The following is a 26,661-nucleotide window of genomic DNA, read 5'->3' as shown; positions in this document are numbered from 1 at the left end:
TAATGCATGTAAAACAGTGTTTAAAGGCACATGTAAAAAATAAGAATAAAATAAGAATAAATAAATCAAAGCTGGAATGGGGGAAAAAAACTGAGAAGCTAAAAAAAGAAACTAAAATAATTTAAAACCATTTTAGAAATTATTATTGATAGAATAAGAAAGAAAAACTTAGGAAGAATATAAAAAATCATACTGTTTTGTAGTTTTTCTTATTTGTTGTCAAGCTATGTGGCAATATGATAGATCCTGCTTTGAGTGTTTAAAAATTTGTAAAGTGAGCTATAAGCTTTTGAATTTTAAGGAATCTAGCATGTCTCTATTTTATGTCAATCTACAAGAGCGCGCCAAAAGCTTACTTAGGCAGAAGAAATGATCGACATTATAGGAAAGCAAGTTATGTTTTCTTATTACTTGTATAAGGACTTGAAAAGGATCTGATGAGGAAAAACTATATAAATTCAACTTTTAGGACATTTTTTTCCCACTATGATTTGTTTACTCCTTTATTCATTTACAAGCACCTATAGTGCAGCTAGCATATGCCAAGCCCGGCACTCAGGATGCAGCTGTAGGAAGATATGTGGTAGGAGTTTCTGTATTGTGGAGCTTAGAGTCTAGTAGAATCTAGTCAGCTTCGAGGGCTGACAAACTCCTGCCCATAGCCTGCAACCTAAGAGTAGTTTGACATTTTTAAAGGACAGGTTAGAAAAAAAGAAAAATATGTAACAGAAACCAAATGTGGCCCCCAAACCCCCAAATATTTAATTCCTGGCTCTTTACGGAACACTGTTGCCAGCCCTGGCTATGCCATTTTTAGTGGTTCCTGCCGCTTCTGAAATTGCATGTTTCTCTGCTCCCACAGTCTCGGTGCTCTCTCCCTTGAGAGTGTACATACTGCTTGTCGTTAGGCTAAGGACATTGGAACAAGTAGATGATTGGTTCTTCTAAAAATTCTCTTGCAATTGTTGGGAATTGTTTTGAAGAAACAAAAACTATCATAGTGTTATTTGTGTATCAGTGTTTTGGGTTTTTTTCTAACAGTACAGTCCATCTTCCCATGTTTAAAACACGTTTTCCTTGGGCCATTTGCTTTTCACTCTAAAAGCTCAGAGAAAAACAAGACAGAAGGAAATATTCTATTATGATATAAGGCAGTGAAGCAAAATATTGAAAAGTTGTAAATGTTAACAGTTAAAATTAGGATTCTGACTAATGTTATTTTAATCTTGAAATTGTGAGAATTAAGCCCTATTGGTTTTGAAGCATTTCAGGCTTCTGAATAACAAGGTTTACTATATTTGCTTGGCCTTGTGGCAAAAGCTGAATACATGTAATGTTTTGATTTTTTTCCTTAAAAATTTTTTTATTGTAAAACATCACATATAAAAGAGTATATATGACACATACGTTAAGTTTAAAGAATATTAAAATGAATACCTATGGCCGGGCATGGCGGCTCATGCCTGTGATCCTAGCATGGGAGGATCACTCGAGGTCAGGAGTTCGAGACCAGCCTAAGCAAGAGCAAGACTCTGGTCTCCACTAAAAATAGAAAGAAATTATCTGGACAACTAAACATATATATATATATATATATATATATAAAAAAATTAGCCGGGCATGGTGGCGCATGCCTGTAGTCCCAGCTACCCGGGAGGCTGAGGCAGGAGGATCGCTTGAGCCCGGGAGTTTGAGGTTGCTGTGAGCTAGGCTGACGCCACGGCACTCTAGCCCGGGCAACAGAGTGAGACTCTGTCTAAAAAAAGAAAAAAAAATGAATACCTATGTACCCACCACCATGCTTAGAAGGCCCCTATATGTTCCTCCCCAAAAGCTCATATCCCTCAAGAGGTAAGTAATGTCCAGAATTTTGTATTAATTGTTTTTTTTAAATACTTTTACTGTATGTGTGTGTTTCTAAACAAGGTATTGTTTAGTTTTGTCTGGATTTCTTCACTAATTGTTAAGCCACCTTACAGAATCAAGAAATGCTTTATTTTGTAAGAAAGCAGATTGGTAGCATGTATTCCTCTACTTCTGGGTAGCAGGAAAGATAGGGTAGGTCAGCAAATGAGGGTTGCTTTTATGCACCCTTTATTCGAGCCAGCAGGTGGCAGTAAGGTGACTGAAATCTGGAAGGTTTTAGTGGCTTGAAGAGGTTTAGAGAATAGTAATTGTGCCCACATATAGATAGGAGAACCTGGAGTTTGTGGATTTGTAAGCTCCATATACAAATAAACTCAAGATAAAAATAAATACCCTACCTACCTACACTTAACTTTCAGAAACTTACACTTTTTGTAACACTTGCAGCATGTATTTTTAAATGGCATCATTCAGGAGATCCTCTTAGAAGGGGGTCCAGGGTGGAAAAAATGTTGGCATGACCCAGTCACTACTGACCTGCTGTCACCCAGCTACGAAGGCTGAACTCCTGTCTCACCTATCTGTCCAAGAAAATGATTTATAAATGCAAAGGATTATTCAGCAAATCTTAATAACATAAATGACAATTTTATGATTTTTTTAAATGAGCACTGGAATGTTTAGGAACTGATGTGATTTAATTGCTGTATAAAAATTCTGCTTCCTGACCTGTTTTCCTTTTGTCCCACAGTAATACCTTACGAGTTACCCGTTCTGCCGCCCCCAGCACCCTGGACAGTTCTAGCACTGCCCCTGTTCAGCTGGGAAAGAAAGGCAAAGAGTTCGAATTCTCACAGTTGCCTCTCAAAGTGGAGTTCCTGGAGTGTAGTGCCAAGGGTGGGAGAGGGGACGCTGGCTCTGCGGACATCCAGGTCTTGGAGAAGTGGCTGGCTAAAATCGCCTGAGGGGCAGCGCCAGAGCACAAGACATGGATATATGTGTGTGACGGACTCAGTTTTGGGAAAAGGGCTGTGGTAGTCTGGAGTTGATAAAGAAAAGGTACAAAATGTGGTTAGAAACATTTCCTTGTTCTAGAAACAAATTACTGTTGAAACCAGCTTGGAATTTTTTTTTTTTTTTTTTTAAGTTCAGTTCTCCCTCATGGCTCCCTTTCAAGCAAGTCACTTTTATTTGACCTTTGCATCTTCCTTTTGTTAAGGTGTGTTTAACATCTGGTGTATGTTTGATGGAGGGCCAAGGTCTTTGTGACATAAGAAGCTGACACCACACAGAGAGGATATTAGCAGGAGAATATGCCTATCATCTGGAAAGTGTTCTTCTCCTCTGCTTCTGTGCTTTGTGGCCTTTCCCCTGGAAACAGACTTGCCTGTTTATGAAGCCAGTTGATTTCTAGTTGCCCCTGAGGTTCATGAGCAATACATTGTCTAGTCCTTTGTGAATTCCCGGATTTGTAGGCATAGTTACAATACAGTTTCCCCACATGCGAAGACAGCGACCAAACAGCAGGTTGGAGTGGGCAGTGGGTCTGTTCTTTATCAGGTCAGTGACTTGTCCACACTCCAGTCTTAGCACTTATGTTTCAGAAGCTTGTCACAAAACCGTGGAGTCATTCCTAGGTAATAGAACTAGAAATGCCAGCTCCCCAAATGCCAAGGGTCTAGTATGTTCTTGTGGTTACACTGGGGAACATAAGGAGGTTTAGATGCTCTTCCACTTCTCTGGATGGCTGAGGGTTCCTGGGCCATCCTTGTGTGCTGCTTGAACAGCTCCAACTTTGCACCCTTGCTGGAATGCTGTGGGACAGATAAAAGTGAAAAAAGTTGTCTGTAGATTTCTGAAGTGCATATTCGTTGAAGCTAAAAAAATAAAAATAAAAATAAAAGTCTGCCTTTTCAAAGTGATATTCTTTGCTGTCCTCTTAAACATATGGCTTTTCTATGGCTTTTCTAAATGTTAATATATTTCTTAGTAAATAAAACCACCTGTCTGGCTCAGGACAGTTAAATAGAATGGAATAATGAGTACAAATGGGAGCGTGCGTTAGGATTCAGGCCTAACTCCAAGTTTCCTGAGCTTAAAGATTGCAGTGTACACAGGAACACTCTTCTATCCCTACCTCACACAGTCAGGGACAAGCCCAACCAAAGTTTACAAGGAGACAAGGGTGGCCGTGGCTAAATGAGAAGCTAATCTCAGAAGAGTGCAGTGAGAGCCACAGCAGAGGCCCAGAGTGCCCTGGGAGCCTGCTGCAGGGGCACCTGGCCTGGCCTGGGGGGGGTCAGGGAGAGTCAAGGAATAAAAGGGAGGCGCTGATGACACCCAAATGAGTGTGGTCCCTGTGTGCAGCCTCTGCCCGCTGTCTCCCACGTCCTTCCCTGTGGATCACTCTCAGGTTCTGAGGGTACACATTGCCTCAGTCCGTCGTCATTCCTGGCGACCTACTCCAGGCTCCCAGCCCTGAAGCTCACGTCAGCCTTGCTGCTGGTGCACGGAGTAAATGCAACGTGAAAGGGCAAAGTCGGACGGGATCCCGGCAGAGTTCTTTGAAAGCTGCGCTGCTACTAGTGTTCTCACTGTCTTTTGGGCTCCTTCTTGCCCTTTGCCGCATTAGCCAAGTAGTAACTTAAGGAAGTAGGTAAGGACAACGAGCCAGAAGGCAAAAAGGGATGTGAAGAATGAGACAAGTTCACATAATAGAAGCTCGTGTGAACAAAAATCCATGGCTCGATGCTTCTGTCAAGAGGCATGTGTTTTCCCAACCTCTTTTGTTTTTGTTTCTTTCTGGTTAATAAGGTTATCGGTTGTTGGAGGAAGCAGGACACTAAAAAACTGAAGAAAGGGAGCAAGTTGAATTTCATTCAAGGCCTAATGATGGTCTGAAAAAGGAAAGTTCTGTCTAGAACGGTGATTCTCAAATGTTAGTGGACGTCATCAGAATCATCTGTGAGGCTTGTGAAGCTGATTTGAGGACCCTCCTCTTACACATTCTGATCAGATAGGTCTTGTGTGGTCTCAGGAATCTGCATGCTTAACAAATGTGTTACCAGTTGCAGGGCTCCTGGGACATCCGTAAGATGACCTGGTCTGGAGTGTTATGTATGCCTTTGCTTTGTTTGGTTTTTAAGTCTTTGGGCCACACACCCTATTTAGCTTTTCTGACAGGGTGAAGTAAGCGGGCAGGTTACAGAGTCCCTCCTGGGAACTGTGCTGCGGGCATTCCATTCTTGTGGGTTTGGGCCAGGGTGGGGTCGTGGTGACTTGCCTTCGGAACTGGGAAGACTTTGATAGGAGATCAGATGTGCTCTCCACTCAGCTGGTGTCCTCCTGTGGCTCTGAAGGCATTCAACGTAAGCAGGCCCATTTCTTCATGAGATGGGGGCCAGTGTGGCCAGAGTGGAGAGAGGGATGTCAGGTCATGGGGACAGGCGATGAGGTACAACTGTATGTCATAGATGAGACATTTGTATTCCCTTGGGAATACGGGGTTTTAAGCTACAAATATGGCATCAAGACCTCCCAGAACAGCATACCTGAAGCAAATGGCCCTGGTCCCTGCTAAAGGAGGGGTGCGGGCTGCAGTGAGATGCCACTGTGGAGGGGCAGCTGTGATGGGTAGGCCCTGGGCACTACATTGGTGAGTATGTCACCTTCGGGACTGGAATCTTCCAGTGGTTATGGAGCACACAGGCAGACTAAGAGAGGTTTAGGCACTGACGACTTTTGTTCTGGCTCTTCTTCCCAGTCTGGGCTTTAGTAGCCTGTCCCCTACCAGGTGCCTGACAGTTTGCTGAGGATCCTAGTTCCTGATCAACAACAGCTGCTGTTGGTGGAGCGTCCCTGGGGTCTGCCATTTCTTCCCACGGTCTCTGCCTCACCGCCTCCAGGGGTGCCAGCGTTCCCCTGCGGTCCATCCTTGTGTGAGGCACTTGGCCATGTTCTGTTGACTTAGATAATTTCAGCCAGAATACTATGCTTTTTCCAAGTTTAGAGGTGAGGACAGAATTGTCAAAGCTTCAATTGATTCATGCCCAACCTCACCTGAAGGCCATTAGTAGCAATTAAGATGCCTACCTAGGGCTGGGTGCAGTGGTCCACGCCTGCAATCCCAGTGCTTTCGGAGGCCCAGGCAGGAGGATTGCTTGAACACAGGGGTTTGAGATTAGCGTGGGCAACATAGTGAGACCTCATCTCTAAAATAAAAAATTTGCTGGGTGTGGCGGCACACGCCTGTGGTCCCAGCTACTTGGGAGGCTGAGGCAGGGGGATCACTTGACCCCAGGAGTTCAAGTTTGCAGTGAGCTATGATTGCACCACTGCACTCTAGCCTGGGCAATAGACCGAGAGACCCTGTTTTATTTATTTTATTTTTTTAAAAAGATGCCTACCTCCTCTATCTCATCCTTTCACACTTTTAAGGAAAGATGATCACTACACCTGGCTTCATTTGCACAGGAAAATAATCCCACTTCCTTTCAACCATAAAGCCCGAAACTCTATTGCTCACAAGAGCCTTGTATGCATTCGTTCACTGAGTAAATGTCAAGCACTGCAGTAGGCCCTAGAAATACTAAACAAAGCCCAATTCTTGCTTTTAGAGGATTATGGTCCGATTCTTAAGTTAAGAAATGTGCCTTTTCGGTGTGGCTCCTGCCCTTCTGTCTCCTTAATGTGAGCTCCATCACGGCTGCTCTTGCCTCTGAGCACCGCGTGGGCCGGGGGTCAGTGCCAGCCATGCAGCCCCAAGGGGGCTGTGCCGTCTCCCCTTGGCCTCTGTCTTAGGGCCTCCTGGGGTGCCAGTGTTCCCCTGTGATGCTGACATGCGAGGCACTTGGCTGTGGTGAATTGAATGTTGTTTCAAGTATTGAAATCATTTTTTTCAAAAAGCTGGAATATGTTTTTTGTTTTTTTTTTTAATTTTACTTTAGCATACAGTGACCTCCACTTTTGTACACTGATGAGCAAAACCACCCTGGGCAGCATCCCTGGACGCCACGTTGTGCACTTTAGGCAGGACATTCACCAACGCTGTCATCTTCACATTCATTCTGGGAAATCCCAGCAGTGCTTCCTTAGGCAAGGGCAGGGGCTGCTGGACAGCTGTGGGTGTGAACACTGTCCCCAGAGATCACTCACTGCCTCTGCGGGTGGGGTCATGTTGTCCTGAACACCATAACCTGGGGGAATGACTGCTTTTCTTGGAACCGCTCCTCTCGGGCCTCAATCTTGGCCCGTGTGCTCTCAGCCCTCTGCCTCTTCACACCCTGTACCTCCTCTACCCCACATTTTACAATTGGCCGCCAGAAACAGTAAGGCTTAGTGGACAGGAACATCTACTTCCTACCTCTTCTAATTAGAGATGGCTTCCTTGAGGTGGCAGATTGGAGGGTGTTCCAGAACCTTTAGAACCTTTAGGAGGGAAAGGCAGTTAGTGAAATTGGATTTCACTAACTGAAAGAGTGAGGTTCCCAGCATTCCCAGGCTAGGGCAATTCTGCACCTAATCTTGGCCTTTCTATCCTCTTTGCATTGGTCCCAGAACTATCCTGGCTTCTAGGGCACCTCTTAGTCTAGAGATGACTGACACCTGAAGGGGCCTGTCCGGGATGTTCCTAACTGGCATGGGTGAGGTTGGGGCTGGTACATGGCAGCTTGATGTTGCCAAACGGTGATTATGTTTCATCTTACATTCTTGCCTTAAATAGCTTTCTGGAAATCACCAGAAGGACCAGAGAGCCAGTCCCTGCAGCCACGGCAAGTAGAGAGTGAGGCTGATGGAGAATATGACACCCCTGACTCTCTGTTCTGCCTGGAGGCTCCCTTTCCATCAGCCTTTAGGCAGAATGGAGATTATAGGAACGTGTATGGATTTAATCCGTGTCCCACCTTCCCCCCTTTGGAGTTGGTAGCGAGCCCAGGTGAGTAGGAGGAAGCAGCAAAGGCTCTGGGTAGTGGATATGCCACCCAGACACGAGAAGAGGGTCTTCGTGGAACTTGAGGAACTCTGTTTCGGAACCGCCCCCCCCCCCCCCCCCCGGCAATATATGACTGCACCACTTAGAAAAACGTTAGACAGGAAGCTTTGTGTTGAGAATTAGGACAGTTTATTGTTCGACCAACATGCTGAGTCTTTTCCACATTTTACACAGTTTAATGTGAAGTCAATATGGCCGCTATGCCTTCTGAGCCCGTAACACAGATGGAATGGCCACCCGGCTGCTCCTCACAGCCATCTGCTTTAAGAGGATGGTGGGGGAAAGGGAGGGGAGAAGGGGGCACACACCGCAAAACGCAGGCTGGCTTTCGACGCTATGGAGGCTTCGCACCTCCTGAAGGAGCCATCTCAACCTCTCCCGCGAGGCTTTCCTGATGAACCATACCCAGCTCGAGTGTCCACCAGACAAGGGTCTGGAGTCCAAGGAGTTTTGCACATTGAGATCCCAAGGCTTTTGGAATACCCAAATAGTTCATTTAAATAAAAAATTGAAAGGGTGCCCAGATCTGTGTGGGTGCCCAGACAATCAGTCGACCTGGGGACAGGCCCTTTCTTGCAGTGGAGGAGCCCCACGTGCACCCATATGCTCTCCCAGCTCACGCAGATGCGCTGGGAAGAATCTACGTCCTGCCCCGGCGTAGAGCTGGTCTGAGGAACACACTCCTGCACGGCAGTCCTTGACTGCAGGTGTGCAGGCCCATTTGTACACACACGGGGGGCAGCAATGGATGAGGAAGGTCACATCGGCTCTGAGACCTGCACCTCACTGCTGTGGCAAGGTGACAGTGGGGAGAGGTAGTTTGGAAGCTAGCGAGCATATGACCCTGTTTGGTTGATGCGCACAGACATATTTCCGTCCAGCTGTCCCTCACGTGGCTTAGACACGCCTCACAGTCCTCGGCTACCTGGTCTCACGTCCTGACATCTGCACCTGCCTTCCATCTTGTGAAGAAATAAATAAGGCTGCTTGCTCTACCTACAGGATGCCAAAGCCAGCAACACCGTCCCTTTACTGTCACACCTGGTACTCAAGGGCAGGTGCTCCTGGCACTAGGTAGCCACCAGGATGATGGAGATTCTGCATCCCAGGTATGTCTGCACTCCTAGCTCCCAACATTTCAATCCTCATTTCTGTTGCCGGAGACAAACTGATATGGCCATTGCTCCCCCCACCCCTGGGAACATTACAAAATGTTTTTAAGGGTGACAATAGGAAGAGAGTGGCAATAGTGATAGCAGGAAGGCCTCTGACCAAAGGAAACTTGCCCACAGCCACCAAGCAAACTAAGCTGGGACCCCACAGCTGCAGCTACAGTACTCAAGATGTGGACATCACACCCTCATGTTGGCTTCTGTCTGCAGCTGTAAATACACTCTCAGCTTTTTCCATCTTACACTCAATTTTTCTGACGCCTGTGGAACAGGAGCTTTACTGACAGCTCTTCTTTGAGATCTCCAAAGAAAAAGGACCAAAGGAGGAGGGTCTAGTCTTTGGGGAGAAGGGCTGAATTACTAAATTGAGAACATTTTCTGAAAGGAATCCTCCACTTTGCCCTCCGCTCAACCGACCTCCATTCAGCAAAGATGCGATACTCTCGCCGGAGGTGCTGAGGCAATTTCATGACATCTTCAAGAGCACCTGACTATTCTATTACGGACTCTTAACTCTGAGCCAAGATCCTACCTACAAGCGGGGGACAGTGATGGCACCTGCTCAGGACAAGAGTCGAGGAACCAACACAGGTCTGTGAAAGAGGTCCAGCGGCCTCACGAGACCCCCGGGAGGGAGGAGTGGAAATCTCGCCTGAGGAAAGGCGGCCAGGGAATCGCACGGCATCGCTGAGAGGGGAGGACGAGGAGGCAGCTACCCTCAGCTTCAGAGGCCGTGGCACGGGGGAGAACCTGGGCTCAAGAGAAGATGTCGTGTGCAGGCTAGGAAAGGTGGGACTCACTAAGGCCACGTCACGCCACATGACATCTGCTGGGTCTCTCCCTGCTCCTCTATTCCAGGACAGAAAAACAGTCCGTGGTGCCTTGGATGTGTGTGCACATGAGAAGGGAACTGAGTTTCTACTTTGTTTTACACGACATTTTAAGAAAAGCTACTCTTTAGGGCCAAGAAAATAAAAATCCACCACACATTCATTCACCGAGACCCCGTCAGATCCCTGTAAAGGGGGCAGTCTCAGAGGCCACAGTGACGGCCTCGCTGCCAGCGAGGCAGGATGCCGTGACGTGGACTCCCACAGATTCTCACGAGGTGAGCAAGCACTCTACCAACAAGCACCACTTGGGGGTGTGCCCGTGCGGGGGGTGCTGCCCACAGGGGCACGCACACCCGTGCATACAGTAAGTACAGAGAGAGATGGTGGAGATAGTCCCGTGGGCTATTTTTGCCTGTAGTTTAACACATCTATGCATTATTTTATTGATGGCAAGACAATCACAAGTTATTTGACAATATTAAGTATTTCTTATTTCAACACATTGCAGTACTTTTGAATTTCCAAAACTGTTATCACAATGCAAGTTCCAACTTGAGAGCAGGAAAAACAAGAGTATACATTGAGCACATGTTTCTCTGTGTGAGGATGTGTTTGTGGAAGGTGTATACACAAGTCTATCTCTATATATAATTATGTACACACATATAAAAACTAAACACATGACATTGGAATTACGCTCGTACATCGGTCCTTGCCTTCTGGAAGAGGTGCTCAGTGGGATCCTGCTGCCTCGCTAAAGCTGTCAGACAGTCTCCTGGCAGAGGTGCGTGGCAGGCCCACTGCACGAGCGGCAGTCCTGCCAGGTTCTGCTGCTCTCGCGCCTGCCATCTTGCATTAGCTTCTGAGGAGTTTCAAAATTCATTCCAACAACCTTGTTGGAGTCCTGCCTTGCGGAGGAGTTCGCCCTTCCACGACATGCCCGTGAGCACCCGGGGAAGGGCCAGTGCCAGCTGGGAAGGTGGGGTTTGCGGTCTGGCCAGAGTCACTGCCCACTGCCTGGCTGTGCGCAGGCTCGGGGCGGTGAGTCTGGGTCTATCTGGAATGCTGGCCAGGTCGGCTACATCATTGAGTGAGAAGAGAGAGTTCTCTTCAGAGATTTTACAGGTCCTCAGGACTGAGCCATTCTCGGGAATGAGTTAAAAAGGGCAAGGCTGGCTCTCGGGGGCAGGTTGCAGTACCCTGGGCAGCCCTCTGGGACCTCACCTCAGCCATTGGCTCTGTGGCCACAGTGCAGCCACCACATCCACTAACGTATCCACAAAGATTTCAACTGTACCTCGCCAGTGGGGCGGAAACTTATCAAGAAATCAGCTTTTCCAGAAAGTACTCAACAGTATTAGCAACCGAGGATCTGAGAACATGTATCTTTCAAAGTGGTGGTTCTGCAGACAATCCTCCCTTCCCCAGTCACAGATGGACCAATTCCATGTGGCACAGGCTGCAGCTTAGGGTGGCAGCTGCCCAACATCAGACATTGAGCTTCTTAGATTCAACCCACCTATGTGTGCTGACTGCTTGGGCAGGTTTGTTAGAACATTTTCAGAACTACACGTGGTGTCCCAGCCCACAAACCATGCACCACCACGGCCCACAACTGCCAACAGCACCCCGTCCTTCCAATGGCCTCCTGCTCTTCCAGTCACTGGGCACAGGGAACACAACGTTGCCTGTGTCCTTGAGCCCCTTCAAGGCTTTTCGGGGAAGGGAACAGAGAGGCAGAAGCGGCTGCCCTGGGGCTTGCCGCCGGCTCCCTGCAGTCACAAGGCCTCAGTCTCAGCGCAGGGCCGCGCTGACGTCCCACTCTGGCCACGGGAGGCAGAGGCACAGGTACCTCTTCAGAGGCTTTGTTGAACCAATGTTTGATTTAACGACGTGGGGCCTGGACGGTGGGGCCAGATGGCCTGGGACTGGAGCCTAATTGAGTTGCTCAGTTAATCGTTTTAATTTACTGGGCTGGGGATGGGAGGAAGGCAGAGGAAGTGAACAGTTCAAAGAGAACAGGAAGGAGGAGGTGTGTGGAAAAGGTTCTCTGTAAGTTTACAAATATACAAAAACAAAAAGCACATCTTTCAAATAAAAATGACTACATTTTTATCTGGCAAAAAGTTGTATACACATGATTTAAATTTTTTTTTTTTTAAATTTTAACAGTTTTTGGCAATCTTAATAAAGTACAATATATTACAACCAAACCAAAAAATAGTTGTTTAAGTAACAGCTGTTAAGAGTGACGTGATCCCTGATGCCCAGCCTCCCTCCCCATCCCACCCTACTCCTAGAGACAGAGAGAAAAGAAAAATCCTCCCATCTGGATAAACTCATTTCCCCCGTAGGAAGCTAACCAATAGGAAGCAACACAACAAGCAAGTAGTGTCATAGGACGCCGGCAGGGCGGCGCTGCATTAGCAGGAACAGCCGCCCTCGCTGGCCGGGGGCTCCTGGGGCTTGTCCAGCTTGATGTCGATCACTGCGGGTGGCTGGCTAAGGAAGATGACTATCTCAGAGAAGATGCCACCCGGCTCGTGCCCCCGCACCCCTTGGCCACTGCACTGTCCCCCTGTGAACACCCAGGGACTCGGCTCTTGGCTTGGCTGGGGCAGGAAGGGTGCAAGTCACCAGCTCCCACCCGTCCTCCTCTGCTCCCACCCGCCCGCATCCCCCAACCCCCGTCCACCCAAAGCAGAGCTTGTCCTGGGCTGTGGGATCAGCATCTATACAAAGGCCAGGAGGTCACTTTCTCAGAAGCCTTCCCTGGTGACCAGTGCTCAAAAGCCAGCTGCCACCTCTGGTCTCAGCCCTATTACCTGTCAGCCCCATCCAAAAGTGCGCTGGCGGTAAGGAGCCCGCCGGCCTGGCATGCACGCTCATGTCTCAAAGCACAGGGGTGTGGGTCTTGCCCTGGCCAGCAGCAGGAGCGTCGACCCCTCAAGCTTTAGTCACAGTGCGGCACCTGCATCTGAGGATGGCTCCTAGAGAAGCCACATCCATGGGGCCTAAGCACAGCCCCCTCTCCAACCTTTTCCACTGGTGCCTCAGGGGCTGTGGGGGCTGCAGAAGCACTTCCCAGAACCAACAGGGGAACAGGTTCAAAATGCACAGTCGGGCTGTCCCTCTGCCTGCCTTAACAGGCTCAAAACCAAGACTTCATTTGAATTTTGGCCCGGCATCAAGCCAGATCTTCTAATTAGAGCTGAGAACCAGGCCCTTTGGTACCTCACAGAATCACTCTTCCTGGACTGGGCTTCGGTGTCTGCTGTAGGGCTGCACTGGGACAGGGGTGAGTGGGGTGGGGTGGGGTGGGGTGGTATGAGAAGCCCTACTATGGAACTTGTTGCTGGCATCCTGGGGAGGTTTTGGGGGCTCCCATTTGAGGATGATAGGAGAGATTCTTTCAGCTTAAGTACTATGAAAAGCCAAATGTCTCCTGAAGTTCACATTTTCTCTCCTTGCTTTGGCTGTTAGGAAGCTTAGAGCCAACTTTTTGGCCATCTCTAATAACAACATGGCCATGGCATATATTTTGAGTATGATTTTATCTCTGACTTTTCTGTGCCTTTCCTACCTTTATTTTCCCTATGTGTGTGTGTACACATATACATACACAATTTTATGCTGTTTGTGTGTATATATACATACACATACACTTCTTATACCATGGCAGAGTATAAATAAATAAAAAATAATAAGCAATTGCTGTAATCCTAGCACTCTGGGAGGCTGAGGCAGAAGGATCACTTGAGGTCAGGAGTTCAAGACCAGCCTGAGCAAGAGCAAGACCCCGTCTCTACTAAAAATAGAAAAAAAATTAGCTGGGCATGGTGGCGCATGCCTGTAGTCCCAGCTACTCGGGAGGCTGAAGCAGGAAGATCTCTTGAGCCCAGGGGTTTGAGGTTGCTGTGAGCTATGATGACGATGCCACTGCACTCTATTCAAGGCTACAGAGTGAGACTCTGTCTCAAAAAAAAAAAAAAAAAAAAAAGGCAACTCCCTTTCTTCCTACCTTCCTACTTCCCACTGCAGCACTCCAACTTTTGTCCTCTCTATTCTAGTCAAGCAAAGCAAACCTGCTTCTCCGCTCCCCATGGTTTTTGGCAAACCCACACCAAGAATGCCGTGCCATTTCTCTCTGCCAGCTGTGGTCTGTGGCCCACACTGGCCCCAGCAGCCCAGCCCCCTTCCGCACTGCCGGCCCAGGTGCAAGCCTCACGGAGGTCTCCTGGCCTTCCCCGGGTGTCCCTCTGAGCCCACCCAGCCCTCTCTCAGCATGGTGGTTTCCCAAAGCTAGCTCCGGTGACAGTCACGTCACACTCTGGTACAGAGACAAAGCTTCCACAGACTTCTCAGTCTGGCATTCAAAGCCTCCCCATGAGTTGCCACCAGCTCATCCCCTTCCCTCGATCACACACTGAGGCTCTACTGAGGCACCGGATTTCCCCCTTTTTAAACACACCCTATGCTTTCCTTCTTTCCTTTGCCCGTGCTGTTCTTGCCTTCTAGAAATGATGCCCCCTCTCCCACACCCAGCCCCCTTCCTATCTCACCTGTGAAACGTGTCCTCATTCTTTGGACCAGGGCCCTCGTGGCAGTGGCCTCTCTGTGAAGCCTTTCCGGGTGGTAACGAGCACGTGCTTTGCCCCGCGACGCACTGGGCGCTCACTGTAAATGCGTTACCCCACTTCGACATTAGACCCACCTTCCAGCCAGGAGGCCAAGGCGCCTGGGTGCAAACCCAGGGCTATCTGACCCGGCTATGCTAAGCGCCTCTTGGACAGGCTTCTCAGCCTCAACACTACTGACATTTTGGGCCAGTTAATTCTTCATTGTGGGGGCCATTCTGTGCATGTGGGATGTTTAGAAGCATCCCTGACCTCTGCCCACTAGGTGCCAGTAACACCATTCCCCCTTCCCCAATTTATGACAACTAAAAGCATCTGAAGATATTGCCAAACGTCCCTGTGGGGAGTGGGGCGCTATCAGTCCCAGCTGAGAACTACTGGTCTAGCTGGAAGCGAGGCCACAGCTGCAGCATCACATTCTGCCCAATGTTGAAGTTACCTGACTACCATTAAAAAAATTCTTCTCATGTGCAATTTGAGTCAGAATACCTTTTACAATGCACAGCACTGCTCAAATGTGGAGTACTCAAATGGAATGCATCAAACCTTCCTGGGAAGTTTGTTAAAAATACATCTCCCTGGGTCCTACACACAGTAGATCTGGAGATGGGCCCAGGATGTGGCACCCAAGGCCTCCCCACGAGCTGATGCTAGCTCACTCCCTTCCCTTGATCACACAGAGGCTCCGTAGACCAGACTTCTCCTTCTTTAATTGTATCCTATGCTTTCCTCCTTTCCTTTGCTCTTGCTGTTCGCTCTTAGAAATGATACCCCCTGCCCCACACCCAGGCTCCCTCCTTATCTCACCTGTGGGAGAGTCCCAATGCACAGACACCTGGGAAACCAATTCTAGTCATACTTCTAGAATAGCACTATCCAAAAAGCTTTTGTGATGATGGAAGTATTCTGTATCTGCACTGCCCAACCTGTAGCCATTAGCAACACGGGCACCTGAGCTCGTGAAAGGATGCTGGTGCAAGTGAGGAACTGAACTTGTAATTAACTAATTTAAATGAAAACAGCCACATGTGGCTACAGTATTAGAAAGCACAGGTCTAGATCAGCCTCACCCTATAAAGAGCAGGCCCCTTGCTGTATGCGGCCGTCCAGGGAAGGCTGGGCTGGAGACAAGGCAAGCGCTCGTCCACTGTACTAAGTGGACAGATGGCTTCTCCTGTCCATCTTTCACTCACGCGTCAGAGGAAAAGGATACTCCCTTCTTTGCTTTTCTCCTGGACATTCTCCATTCCGGGCAGAGCTGACGCCACACGTCGAAAAAGCTGGAGAGATGAGGAGATGCAGCGTGAGCCCCACCCTGGCCTTCCCCTCTCCCCCTCCTGATCTGGGGCTCTCCTCTCCTGCCTGCCTGCTGGCTGTGCCCTTGAGGACAGGGGCTGCACCCATGTTCTCTCCTTCTCCCCCATGCCTCTCCCAGTGGCCCCAGCAGGTCTCAGTATATGTTTGTGGAAGGAAGGAGCAAAGCTGGAGCCTCTCACTCAGGCAAGCTGGCCACAGGGTCACCAGACTGAGCGTGGGTCATGGCAGTGACTGCAGGGACCTCTGGTGCGGAAATGATCTGGGACCCTGGAAACAGGCTCATAGGTGGGATTCTGTCCATGGCCCTCATGGGGACCAGGGATGGGGAACCGACTTTCAACCTGCCCTTGAGACTAATGACTCTCCTCAGGGAGTCCCGCCAGTCCACTAGCTGGACACTGGGAGCCAGGGCCACATGGTCACAGTGGTGAGGCTCCTCTGAGAACATGGGGCACATGAGAGTGTGAGCATGACGCTGTGGGTCTGTTTGGGTGTGTGTGTATGTGTGAGCGTGACGTGTATTTTGTGCAGGGGTATGTGTGTGGGGGATGTGTGGCGTGTGGGTTTTGTCTGTAGCTGTGTGTGCAGAATGTGTGTATGTTGTAAGAGGCATGTGTGTAGGTGCACGTATATTCTGTAAGCACAAGGAGGAATGTGTGTGGGTACGGCATGTGTGGGTGTGAATGTGTGGTCTCCATGTGCATGTTTGTGTAAGTGTGGGGGGAATGTGTGTGTAGTGTGTGTGGTATGTGTATGCATACGTGTGGGTTTTCTGTGTGTGTTTGTATGTTGGAAGAAGTGTGTGTGTGTGTGTGTGTGTGTGTGTGTTGGGACAGAGGTGGGCAGTGGGGGACAGGTGGTGAGTGGCAGGTGGGGTGATGGCAGAGATGGAATATTGGAGGTGACAGTATAAGGCAGACGTACAAGGCACAGAAGACTCTGAACTGCTATGGTCTGAATGCTGGTCTCCCCCTAAAATTCATACATTGAAACCTGATCCCCAATCCAACAGTATTAAAAGGTAGGGGTTTAGGAGGCAGTTAAGTCACAATGGTAGCGCCCTCATGAATGGGATTGGTGCCCTTATAGAAAAGGCACGAGGTAGCATGCTTGCCCCTTCCGCCATGTGAGGACGCAGTGAGAAGGTACCACCCATGAGGAACAGGCCCTCCCCAGACATGGAATCTGCTGGCACCTTGATCTCGGACTTCCCAGCTTCCAGAACGGTGAGCAACAAACTCCTGTGGTCTACAAGTTTCCCAGTCTATGGTCATTACAGCAGCCTGAATGGACTGATACACGAACTCTCCCTGTTCTCCCCGTAAATACCAATTGTAGGAACTCGGTGGGCTCTGGGCTTATACCCTCCACTACCAGAGTTCTCTGAGGATAGGGTGAGTCTTATTCATAGCTCACCCCAAAGCCCAGCCCTACCCAAGCTTCCAGGCTGGTGACAAGGCTGAAGGCAGTGAGGGGGAACCTGCTGTGGCCCAGCAGGGTGTGGGATCGTCGTGGGCAGGCAGAGATGGGTGAGGGTGTGGAGGGCCCGGGTCATCCCTCCTGAGCTCTCCTTCATGGCTTGCCCCAGGTGGCCCTGGTCTGCCTGTCTGACTGCCAACCCGGTTACAGCCTCTGCCAGTGGCCAAACTGCCAGTTAAAAGGATGCTCTTGAGGTCAGGCATGAGTCTCTGCGAGCAGATATGATCACAATTAAGAGTCCAGCAGTCTGCACTGCACAGAGACTCCTTCTCTGAACCACGTGGGGTTTGAATGGAACACATGTAACTCCTGCTCAAACCAGTGCCTGGGGTCCAGAGCATTCTGGGAGGGGGAAGCAGCATTTGCCTGACCTGACTACTGGGGCAGCCTGGGGCATACTGCCCTATAGACCACTTGGTGCTGCCCTCTGCTCCCCCACTTCCCAGGACTTTCCATCAGGGCCCCCAAAGAGCACTGGCGCGGCCTCCCTTGCATGCCTCCAGGGAGCACGGGAGAATCATGACAGCTTCAGCCTCACACCACAGCGGCTGGGAAGGGGCTGGGAGTGCAGGGAGCCGTGTCCAGGGCACTCCAGTGGGGGCAGGGTGGGGTGAGGGCACTGAGTCCTGGAACTCTGGGCTTCCTAAGGTAGCCGCAGTGTCCCTCCCACTCTGTCTCTCCCCGTTGCTCTGCCACTTTGTTGTCCCCGCTGCCACCAGCACTATGTGCAGGGGAGAACCACCCCTGCACCCGGAAGGCCAGCAGCTGCATGGGCAGCTGGTCGAGTGTTCCCCACAACCCTGGGGTGGCAGGGCACAGTCGTGCCCCAAGCCAAGTCATGCTCCCCATTCAGCATCCCCTCCCCACACCACGGGCACCCTGCTGTCACACCTTTGCTCACTGTCACCCCTGCTTGGAATGCCCTCCCTCCTCACCACCTCCCCAAGTCCTCCTCATCCTCAGCAGCAGGGGTTCCTAACCTCGTGGGCCAAGGACCCCTTTGGCAGCCTGGTGAAGCCTATGGACTCCTCTGCAGTGTGTAAAATCAATTACACAGGATTATAAAGAAAACCATTTAGTACTGAAATAAACTAAAATATCTGAAGATACAAATTTGTGACATAGCAACATCTGTGCTTCTTTATGAACCTATTAAACAGCAAGAACTAGCAGTAGGTCTGGTAACTACGGTGGTACTGAAGTAGTGATGCGTGTCACGTTGGAGACACCCGCAGCACGGGGAGGCGGTAAGAAAGCATCCGAGCTCTCTGTGGGTGAGAAAGCCACAGGTACGGCTAACGTTACTGAGCTGTGTTGCCTACGTTACCACTTGAAGGAATGCTAAAGACGGGTCAGTGGCCAGGGAAGATAAAGTGCAATGTCTTCCAGCCGGTCTGCTGACCTGCTGAATTGGGTCCCTGGACTACGTGGGGACCAGGGAAAGCACCCCTGCTCTGAGGCTCAGCTGTCATTTCACCTCCTTGCCCTCCCATGAGCTCCAGCCACACCACGGTGGGCTCTTTTCTCCAAGCCTGCGTTGCCCCCCATGGCCCTGGGCACTTGCCAGGTACAAGGCACGAACCCCAAATGCTGATCAGATTGAATTTCCTGCACCCCTCATCTAAAGCAAGGGAACCACTGCTTTCCTCAGCCTCAAGAAGCCAGTGGCTGGGCACTCGGCCAGCCTGCTCCAAGGCCTTGATGGGTCACTGCCGTGCTAGCGAGTGACCGACATTCTCCTGATGCCCTGTGAGGAGTGCTCCCTCCCCTCCACAAGCTCCTTCAGCTCTGGAAGTTAGCTCACTCCCTGCAGGGCCTGGGCTAGGCCTGGGCGGGTTTACCAGTGCTCTGGGTGGTTGTCCCAGCCCCTCAGGACAAGGCAGAAGCCTGGGGCTGACCACACCCAGAGCCCAGCGTGGGCCTCCACGGCCAAGCTGTGTGGGGACCAGCACCAGGTGTGTCCTCACCTGCTTCACGTTGTAGCCGGTCTTCGCGCTGGTCTCAATGAACATGACGCTCAGCTCTTTGGCGCGCTGCTCCCCTTCCTCAATGGTTATCTGCCTGGAGATGGGGGAAGAGGGAAAATCACTGGCGCAGAGGAGCAGCCCCCATAGAGGTGGAAGGACTCGCCCAGCAGGGCAGAGGGAGCCAGGCCCTTGGTCAGCCATGAAGACAGGGTCTGATCCCAGGGGTCCCTCCCAGGATGCCAACCACAGTCTCCAGGAATAAGGGCACCAGGGTACAACAGGACACTCGCCCCTTTCCCCACTCTTCCACAGGGTTTTCTCAGCTTCAGAACAGGCCCTGGGGCAGGCCTGGGGTGGGGCTGTCCCAAACTTGCCTTTCCCAACTGTCACTACCACAAAGGCCTTGTTTGTGAAGAGCTTTGAGCCACAGGGCACCTCTCTGGGTGGTGTATCACTCTCATTTCCAAATGAGGACACAAAGGTTAAAAGTGACTCCCCCAAGGCCACAAAGCTACTTAGCAAAGGAGCTGGAATTTGAGCCCAGTTTTGCTTACTTCAAGGACAGGACTCTAGTAAAGCAAGCTCTAATTCAGATTATTCCTTAGGTGATCAGGGGACGTTGCAGGAAGGCCAGACTGCTTGCTGGAGTCCATGACCTGCTGCTTTATCTGCCCAAGTCGGGGTCACGTGACACAAGTGGACACATGCATGTGGCACCCAAGTTGGTCCTGTACACTAGAGGGCAGCTGTGGAGAGGCCTCTTCAGAGAAAGCTTCATGCTAGACACAGCCACAAACCAGGCTGAGCAGGCTGGGGACACAGGTTTGTGGGCTGTAGGCATTCTGTATACTCACGCCTGGGGCCCAGGGCGTTCACGCCCCATTCACACCAGTGCAGGCACTTCACAGGGGCGGAGACACAGAGCACAGCAGAAGCTACTGGGGCCCAGAGGACTGCTGTGTCTCGGGCCATGCAGTGGCCATGGCAGGGCCCCAGACCACCCACTGCTGGGCCGGGCCAAGCACGCAGAGCTCCGTGCAGACGGCACACTGAGCAATGCCTCGCCTCTGTCCGGTGGGGAGAGACTGGGCTTCAAAGATGAGACACCCACGGGTGACGGGTCTACCAGGTGTTTCCAAAGGCCTTGGTGTCTCAGGGGAATTTTCCTGCATGCACGGGGACAGGTCAGAGGCACAGATGCACCACCTATGCATCGCAGAACTCCCTGTCCAGGCGCAGTCAGAGAGGAGCGCAGGGTGGGCCCCTGAACCTCTGCTCCTCGCACCTACCTCTTGTCAGCCAGGTCCGTCTTGTTGCCCACCAGCATGATGATAACGTCACTGCCCCGCTCTGTCCTGACATCGTCAATCCACTTAGAAGTCTGCTGGAAGGAGTTGAGATCTGGAAGCAGAATGTGGGGATAAACTGGGGGTGAGGGCTGGCCCCCAGCAGGAGAAGGGAAGGGGAGGCGTGAGCCAGCTGAGTGTGTGTCCTCAGACACCTGGGACAGGTGCAAGCAAAGTCCACACAGGCCAGCTGGGCTGGGGCCACCCAGGAGCCAGGCCCTGCCCCACAGCCCTGGAGAGCCCCAGCACTGCCCAGCCACCCTTTGTGGGAGGAGTGACCCCATCTGCAAGGTCACTGAGTCCTAACTTGCTATGTGGAAGAGTGGCTTTGGGGGCCTGCCTGGAAGTCAGACCTGGCTGGGGCTGAGCAGAGAGTGAGAAGTGAGTGCACTGGACTTGGCTGAGCTTGGAAGCAGAGAGGGGTAGGGAAAGAACACAGCAGTCCCCAGGGAAGGAGGGGTCTTACAGAGTGGCCTCCCCACAAAGAGGGGCTCAGGGGAGCCTGGGAGAGGCCAGAGGGCTCTGACGAGAGAGGAGGGAAGGTTTGGCCCTGGGGCTAGAGTCAGGGGAGCCAGGAGCACTCGCAAATCCAGGAGAGGCAAGGCCGTTTCCAGGCAGCCTCGCCTTCCTCATAAGGCAGGTCTTGCAGAGAGGAGCAGTTGTGGAGTGATGCCACCACTCAGCAGCAGGCACACCCAAGGGGAGGGGAGGCAGCCTGCCCTGAGAAGCCTCAGTTTCCCGAAGTCCTGTCACCCCTCAGATGGGCATCAGGCTGTGTGAACCCAGGTACCACCTGCACTCAGGTGTGGAGGGAGCTGTGGTCAGGGAGGGCGTGAACAGAGGGGGCAGGCAGAGCTGGGGGCACAGGCTGGACAGTTGGGGTATGGCTGTGGATTGTACACAGGGTGACCACCCACCTCAAGGGTGACCAGAGCCCGAGGGCTTACCAGGTGTGTTCCATTATAGCAGCCCGGGAAGCCTGGGCTCTGCATCAGCCCCCACCCTGCCCCGGCCCTGTGAGCCCCATAAGCTGTACGGTCCTGTTCAGAACACCTGCTCTGGCCACAGAGCCATAGTGTGTGAGAAGGGCTACCAGACCCCCTCAGCCTCCTCTCCGAGAGAGCCCTGCACAGCTGCCAGGTCACATTGGCCTGGGGACCAGTGTCTTCTCCCATGGTCACACACACACACATAAAGAAGTTGCTCTGTAGGGGTCTTCCTGGAAGCCAGGGCAATGGAAAGTGCAGAGGGGCTGGAACAGGGCTTTGTGAGCATCTGCCACACACCAGCCGCTGCTCTGGGCAGGACCAACCCCACCCTGTACACCCCTGCCCATTGCAGGAGGATGGCGGACGGTGGAAAACACACTGGTGTTCAGAGGCAACTCACCACCCCACCCCCCTGACTGTCCTGCATTCAGGAAACAATCACACGTGTGTGCATACATGTACATACACATAGGCCTGGCCGGGGTCACATCCAGGCCCTGGGGCCCCTGCGGGCCACCCTGCCTCAGGCACAGACCCTCACTCACTTGTGATGTCGTACACTACCACAGCCACCGTGGAGTCCCGGATGTAGCTGGGGATCAGGCTGCGGAATCTCTCCTGGCCCGCTGTATCCCAAAGCTGCAGTCGCACCTGTTGTGGGGAGGGTGGGACCGTGGGCAGAGGGGTAAGTGAGGTCCTCCTGGTGGGGTTGGTGTGGGGGGCAGGCTCTGCCATGCAAGATTAGCATGGGCTCTCCGTGGTGCCCAGCTAACGGTCCCAAGGAATAAGCCCAAAGGAGCCCTCCCAGTCCTCCCAGTTCCAAAATTGGGTGCTCACCGTACGGTCCTCCAAGTACATGGTTTTTGACAAGAAGTCAATCCCAATGGTTGCCTGTTAGAGAAAAGCCCAGGATGGTCAAAACCGAAAGATCCTGTGTGGAGGGCAAAGGCCCAGTGACCCCAGGCAGTGGCACAACCAGCAAGAGGAGGACATCCATGTCAGGTCTAGTGTGCCCCACTCTGTCCTCCCCGCCCTCCACCCACCTCTCGGGCCCTCTCAGAGGAGGGAGCACGAGCTAAGGAAGGACGAGGGCAGCTTTCTTAGGGAGAGCTACTCTTTGGAGACAAAATGTGCTTTGGGAACAGGTGAGAGTGCAGTGGTGAGGAGGCATCCCCAGGAACAAGGCCACTGCAGTTAGTGCCCATATCCTGGCCCCACCCCTGGTGGGGGCTCCATGCCTTGCTCCCTTCACAGCCTTCCCTACGGCTCCCAGAGCCTCTCCCCTATGCCCCAGGAGCATGGGCCTGGGTTCAGCACTGGCCAGGGAGGGTGGTGGTAGGGCAGACAGCAGCATGGCTTCCCTCAGGCAGGGGCATCACAGACTACCCAGGGCAGCCTCTCATGGGAAGCCCCACTGGCTCGTCTCTCCCCAAGCCAACATTCTGGGAGCCAACCATCACCAGCCTCCTGCCACACCTGTGCCTCTTCTGTCCTGGCACCAAGGAGAGGCAGCCAGCCTTGTAGCCAGATGGCCACTCACTTGCTATGTGGCCTTGGGAAGGCCACTTGACCTCTCTGGGCCTCACCTGCACTCAGTACCTGTGAGTCAGTATGAATGGCTCAAGGGAGCTCCCTGGCCCCTTTCTGCCTCAGTGAAAGAGTGTTCATCCCTTTCACCATCTGAGGACACACCAAGAAGGTGCCATCTTTGAAGCAAAATAAGCCCTCACTAGACACTGAATCTGCTGGCACCTTGATCTTGGAATTCTCAGCTTCCAGAACAATAAGCAATAAATTTCTCTTGTTTATAAATTACCCAGTCTAAGGAATTTTGTTATAGCAGCCAAAATGGACTAAGATGTGCATGTTAACAAAGTCTAAACATGGTAAGTACTCACCCACTAAAAACTGTTAGCTGCCAATAATGTAATTGCCTATTAAAATAAAATTCAACACTATTCAAAGGAAAGTAACAGAATCCAAATGTCTCTACAACTTACTGTGTCCACTACACAATAAAAAGAACTAGAAATGTGAAGAAGCAGGAAATTCCAGCCATAATTAGAGAAAAAACTCAATAGAAACAGACTCTTACATGACCCAAACGTTGAATTAGCAAACAAGAACTTTAAAACAACTCATATAAATATGTTAAAAAAAAGTATATTATAGGTGACTTTCAAGAGATATATTTAAACTCTAAAACAAAAAAGGAATCTTAACACTAAAAACTATAATAACTAAATAAAAATGCATTGGATTTAAATAACAGCAGGTAGGACACTGCAGAGGAAAGGTCAGTGAACTTGAAGACAGGCCAGAAGAAATTGTTCAAACTGAAGAACAGAGAGAAAAAGGATACAGTAAAAATGAACAGGGACTCAAGTACTTCTAGGACAGTGAGCTGATATACGTGCAATTTGAGTCTCAGAAGGAGAGTAGAAACAGATTCAAGCAATAAAATTTTTGGAAAAATAATGGCCAAATATTTTCCCAATTTAATTAGAAACATCAACTCACAGTTCCAAGAAGCTCAATAAACCTAAAACAGGATAAATACAAGGAAAACCACATCTAGACATGTCATAGTCAAATTGCTGAAAACCAAAAATAAAGACAAAACCTTAAAGGCAGCCAGAAAACAGAAAGACACATTATATATAAGGGAACAATGATAAAAATTATGGTTGATTTCTCATCAGAAACAATGGGGGACAGAGACAAAGGAACAACATGTCTACACTGCTTAAAAAGAAAATAAAACACATACAAAAAACACTGTGAGCCTAGAATTCTACAGCCAGTGAAAGTTTCCTTGAAAAATAAAGGCAAAACAAAAATATTCTCAGATAAGAGAAAGCCACATAATATGCCACTGGTAGGTCTTCATTATAAGAAATGCTTTAGGATAAAGGGAAATTTTATAGACAGAAATTTGAATCTTTAAGGAAGGAATAGAAGAGCAACAGAAATGGTAAATCTATGGGTAAATACAAAAACATGCTACTTGTCTTTGATTGCTTCCTACCACAGTAATAATGATAATCACAGTAACGGTGACTAAACATTTTAGTACTTATCATTTAGTAGCTATTGTATTAAATGCTTTAAATGCATTATTTAATTTAATGCAGATACTAAATCTATGCTATGAGTTAGGCTCTTTTGTATTCTAACTCACTTCTAAGAAAATTGAGTATAAAAGAAGTTACTTGCCTCTTCGTTAGTATAGTGGCGAATAAAAACAAAAAGAAAAAGAAAAGAAGTTGCTTGCCCAGTGTCAACAGCTAAAAGTGGCAGAGTCAAGATTTCAAGACATTTGCAACCTTGTCTATGTGTGTCCAGCCTTATCCCCATGTTCCTCCAGGCTCTGAGTATTGGCTTTTTCTCCTAAAGTAAGCCTCTTCCTAAGGGCCCTCTTGGCCTTGGTCTTTTCCTCCCAGATGATGCTCTCTAAGCCATCTTCTTTCTCTTCTACATCTCAATCTCTCATGTTCTACTCACTCTTTCCTTCTATCCAAGAAACATTCTCAAGATTCTCAGGTATCTGGGAAGAAAAATCCTCCCTCCCATCACTAGGTTGCTCTCTAGCCATCTGCCAATCTCTCAACTCTCCTCAATGAGCATGCTTCTTGGAAAAGGACCCCAAGCCCTCTGTCTCTACTTCCTCTCCTCCTAGCCACTGCTTAACTAGGGGAGTCTGGTTTCTAGCCCTCTTCTCACTACAGCTGCTCTTGCTATGGTCATCAGTACTCACTGCATCACCAAATTGTAAGGAAACCATATAGGCCAGAGTCTACCTGACACACCAGACCCTGCTGATCATTACTCTGCTTTGACACTTTTCTCCTTTGCTTCTCATGACTCTGCTTGTGTCCGGCTTTCCCTGCCTCTCTAAAGGCTGTACCTTCTTGGTCTCTTGTGGTACCCTCTTCCTTTCTCTGCCCTGAAAATGTTGGTATTTCCTACTGTTTTGTTTCAGGGGGACCTCATATACTCTCACCGCTTCAAATATGATACACTGATGGCTTCCCGATATATACCATGGGCCTTACCTCAGATCCATGCATCCAACTGCTTACTGGACATCTCCCCTAATTATCTTCTAGACATCTCACTAAATATAGTATGTGCCCAAAAGGAGCTCATCATCTCCGTCCAAACCTGCTTCTTCCGTTTTCCCTATCTTAATGAATGGCACCTCCACCACCCGAGCTGCCCACACCTCTGGGAGCCTGGAGCCCTCCTCAGCTGCTCCTCTTCACTTGCATTCTCGTCTGCTCCCCCACAGTTCATGAATTCTGAACTGGTTATTTGGCCTCCAAGTATTTTCACCCGTCCCCTTTGTCTCCACCCCCACCACCACTGCCCTAGTGTAGACCTTGAACCTCTTTTACCTGAATCACCTCCACAGCTTCCTGACTGGCCCCCCTGCCCGCAGGCACTCCCATTGTAGTTAACGTTTCATACAGTAGCCAGTGTCTTTTAGTCTGTTTTCTGCTGCTGTAACAGAATACCATAGACTGGGTAATTTACAAAGTAACACTTATTTCTCACAGTTCTGGAGGCTGGGAAGTACAAGAGCATGGCGCTAACATCTGGTGAGGGGCTTTGTGCTGTGTCATCCCACGGGGGAGGTGGAAGGGAAAGCAAGCATGTGAGACAGAGAGAAAAAGGGGGATGAACTGCTGTGATAAATAACATACTCCTGTGATAACAGCATTAATCCATTCATGAAAGTGAAGCCCTCATGACCTAGTCACCTTTTAAAAGTCTCACCTCTTAATACTGTCACAATGGTAATTAAAGTTCAACATGAGTTTTGGCAGGGACATTCTAACCACAGGACAGGCTTATTTTTCTGAAATATAAGTCTGAGCATATCACTCTCTACTGCCCCTAGGAAACAGTCCACATGCTTCAGCTTGGGCTACAAAGCTGTTCAGGGCATGCCCCTGGCTTTCTGTGGAATCATTTCCCCCTTTCCCAGCTTGCACTTTATTATTATCATTTTTTTAATTTTTATTTATTTATTTTTTTTACAAACCCTTGTGTCAAGGGCT

The 26,661-nt window shown here is 49.9% G+C and overlaps 2 protein-coding genes across 3 annotated transcripts in view; one reads left to right on the top strand and one right to left on the bottom strand.

Moving 5' to 3' along the window:
* The window catches only part of LOC138388048 (serotransferrin-like), a 54,104-nt gene extending 51,258 nt beyond the window's left edge, over positions 1 to 2,846 (top strand). The window contains 1 exon segment of the mRNA XM_069475409.1: positions 2,618 to 2,846. Coding sequence (XP_069331510.1) covers positions 2,618 to 2,831 — 214 coding nt within the window. The 3' untranslated portion in view covers positions 2,832 to 2,846.
* Positions 2,847 to 12,085: 9,239 nt separating this feature from the next.
* The window catches only part of RAB6B (RAB6B, member RAS oncogene family), a 60,001-nt gene continuing 45,425 nt past the window's right edge, over positions 12,086 to 26,661 (bottom strand). Inside the window, exons 3-8 of one of the 2 annotated variants that reach the window (XM_069473227.1) lie at positions 22,436 to 22,489; positions 22,144 to 22,249; positions 20,553 to 20,664; positions 19,264 to 19,357; positions 15,714 to 15,780; positions 12,086 to 12,351 (exon numbers count right to left, since the gene is read on the bottom strand). In XM_069473227.1, the coding sequence (XP_069329328.1) occupies positions 12,287 to 12,351; positions 15,714 to 15,780; positions 19,264 to 19,357; positions 20,553 to 20,664; positions 22,144 to 22,249; positions 22,436 to 22,489 (498 nt within the window). In that variant the 3' untranslated portion in view covers positions 12,086 to 12,286. The remainder of the gene's footprint in view (positions 12,352 to 15,713; positions 15,781 to 19,263; positions 19,358 to 20,552; positions 20,665 to 22,143; positions 22,250 to 22,435; positions 22,490 to 26,661) is intronic. The other variant, XM_069473228.1, reaches the window with a different exon arrangement.

Source organism: Eulemur rufifrons, chromosome 7, assembly GCF_041146395.1.
Source record: "Eulemur rufifrons isolate Redbay chromosome 7, OSU_ERuf_1, whole genome shotgun sequence".
Classification (NCBI taxonomy): domain Eukaryota; kingdom Metazoa; phylum Chordata; class Mammalia; order Primates; family Lemuridae; genus Eulemur; species Eulemur rufifrons.
The sequence above is the reverse complement of the archived record's forward strand: the minus strand, read 5'-3'. Positions and strand labels throughout refer to the sequence as shown.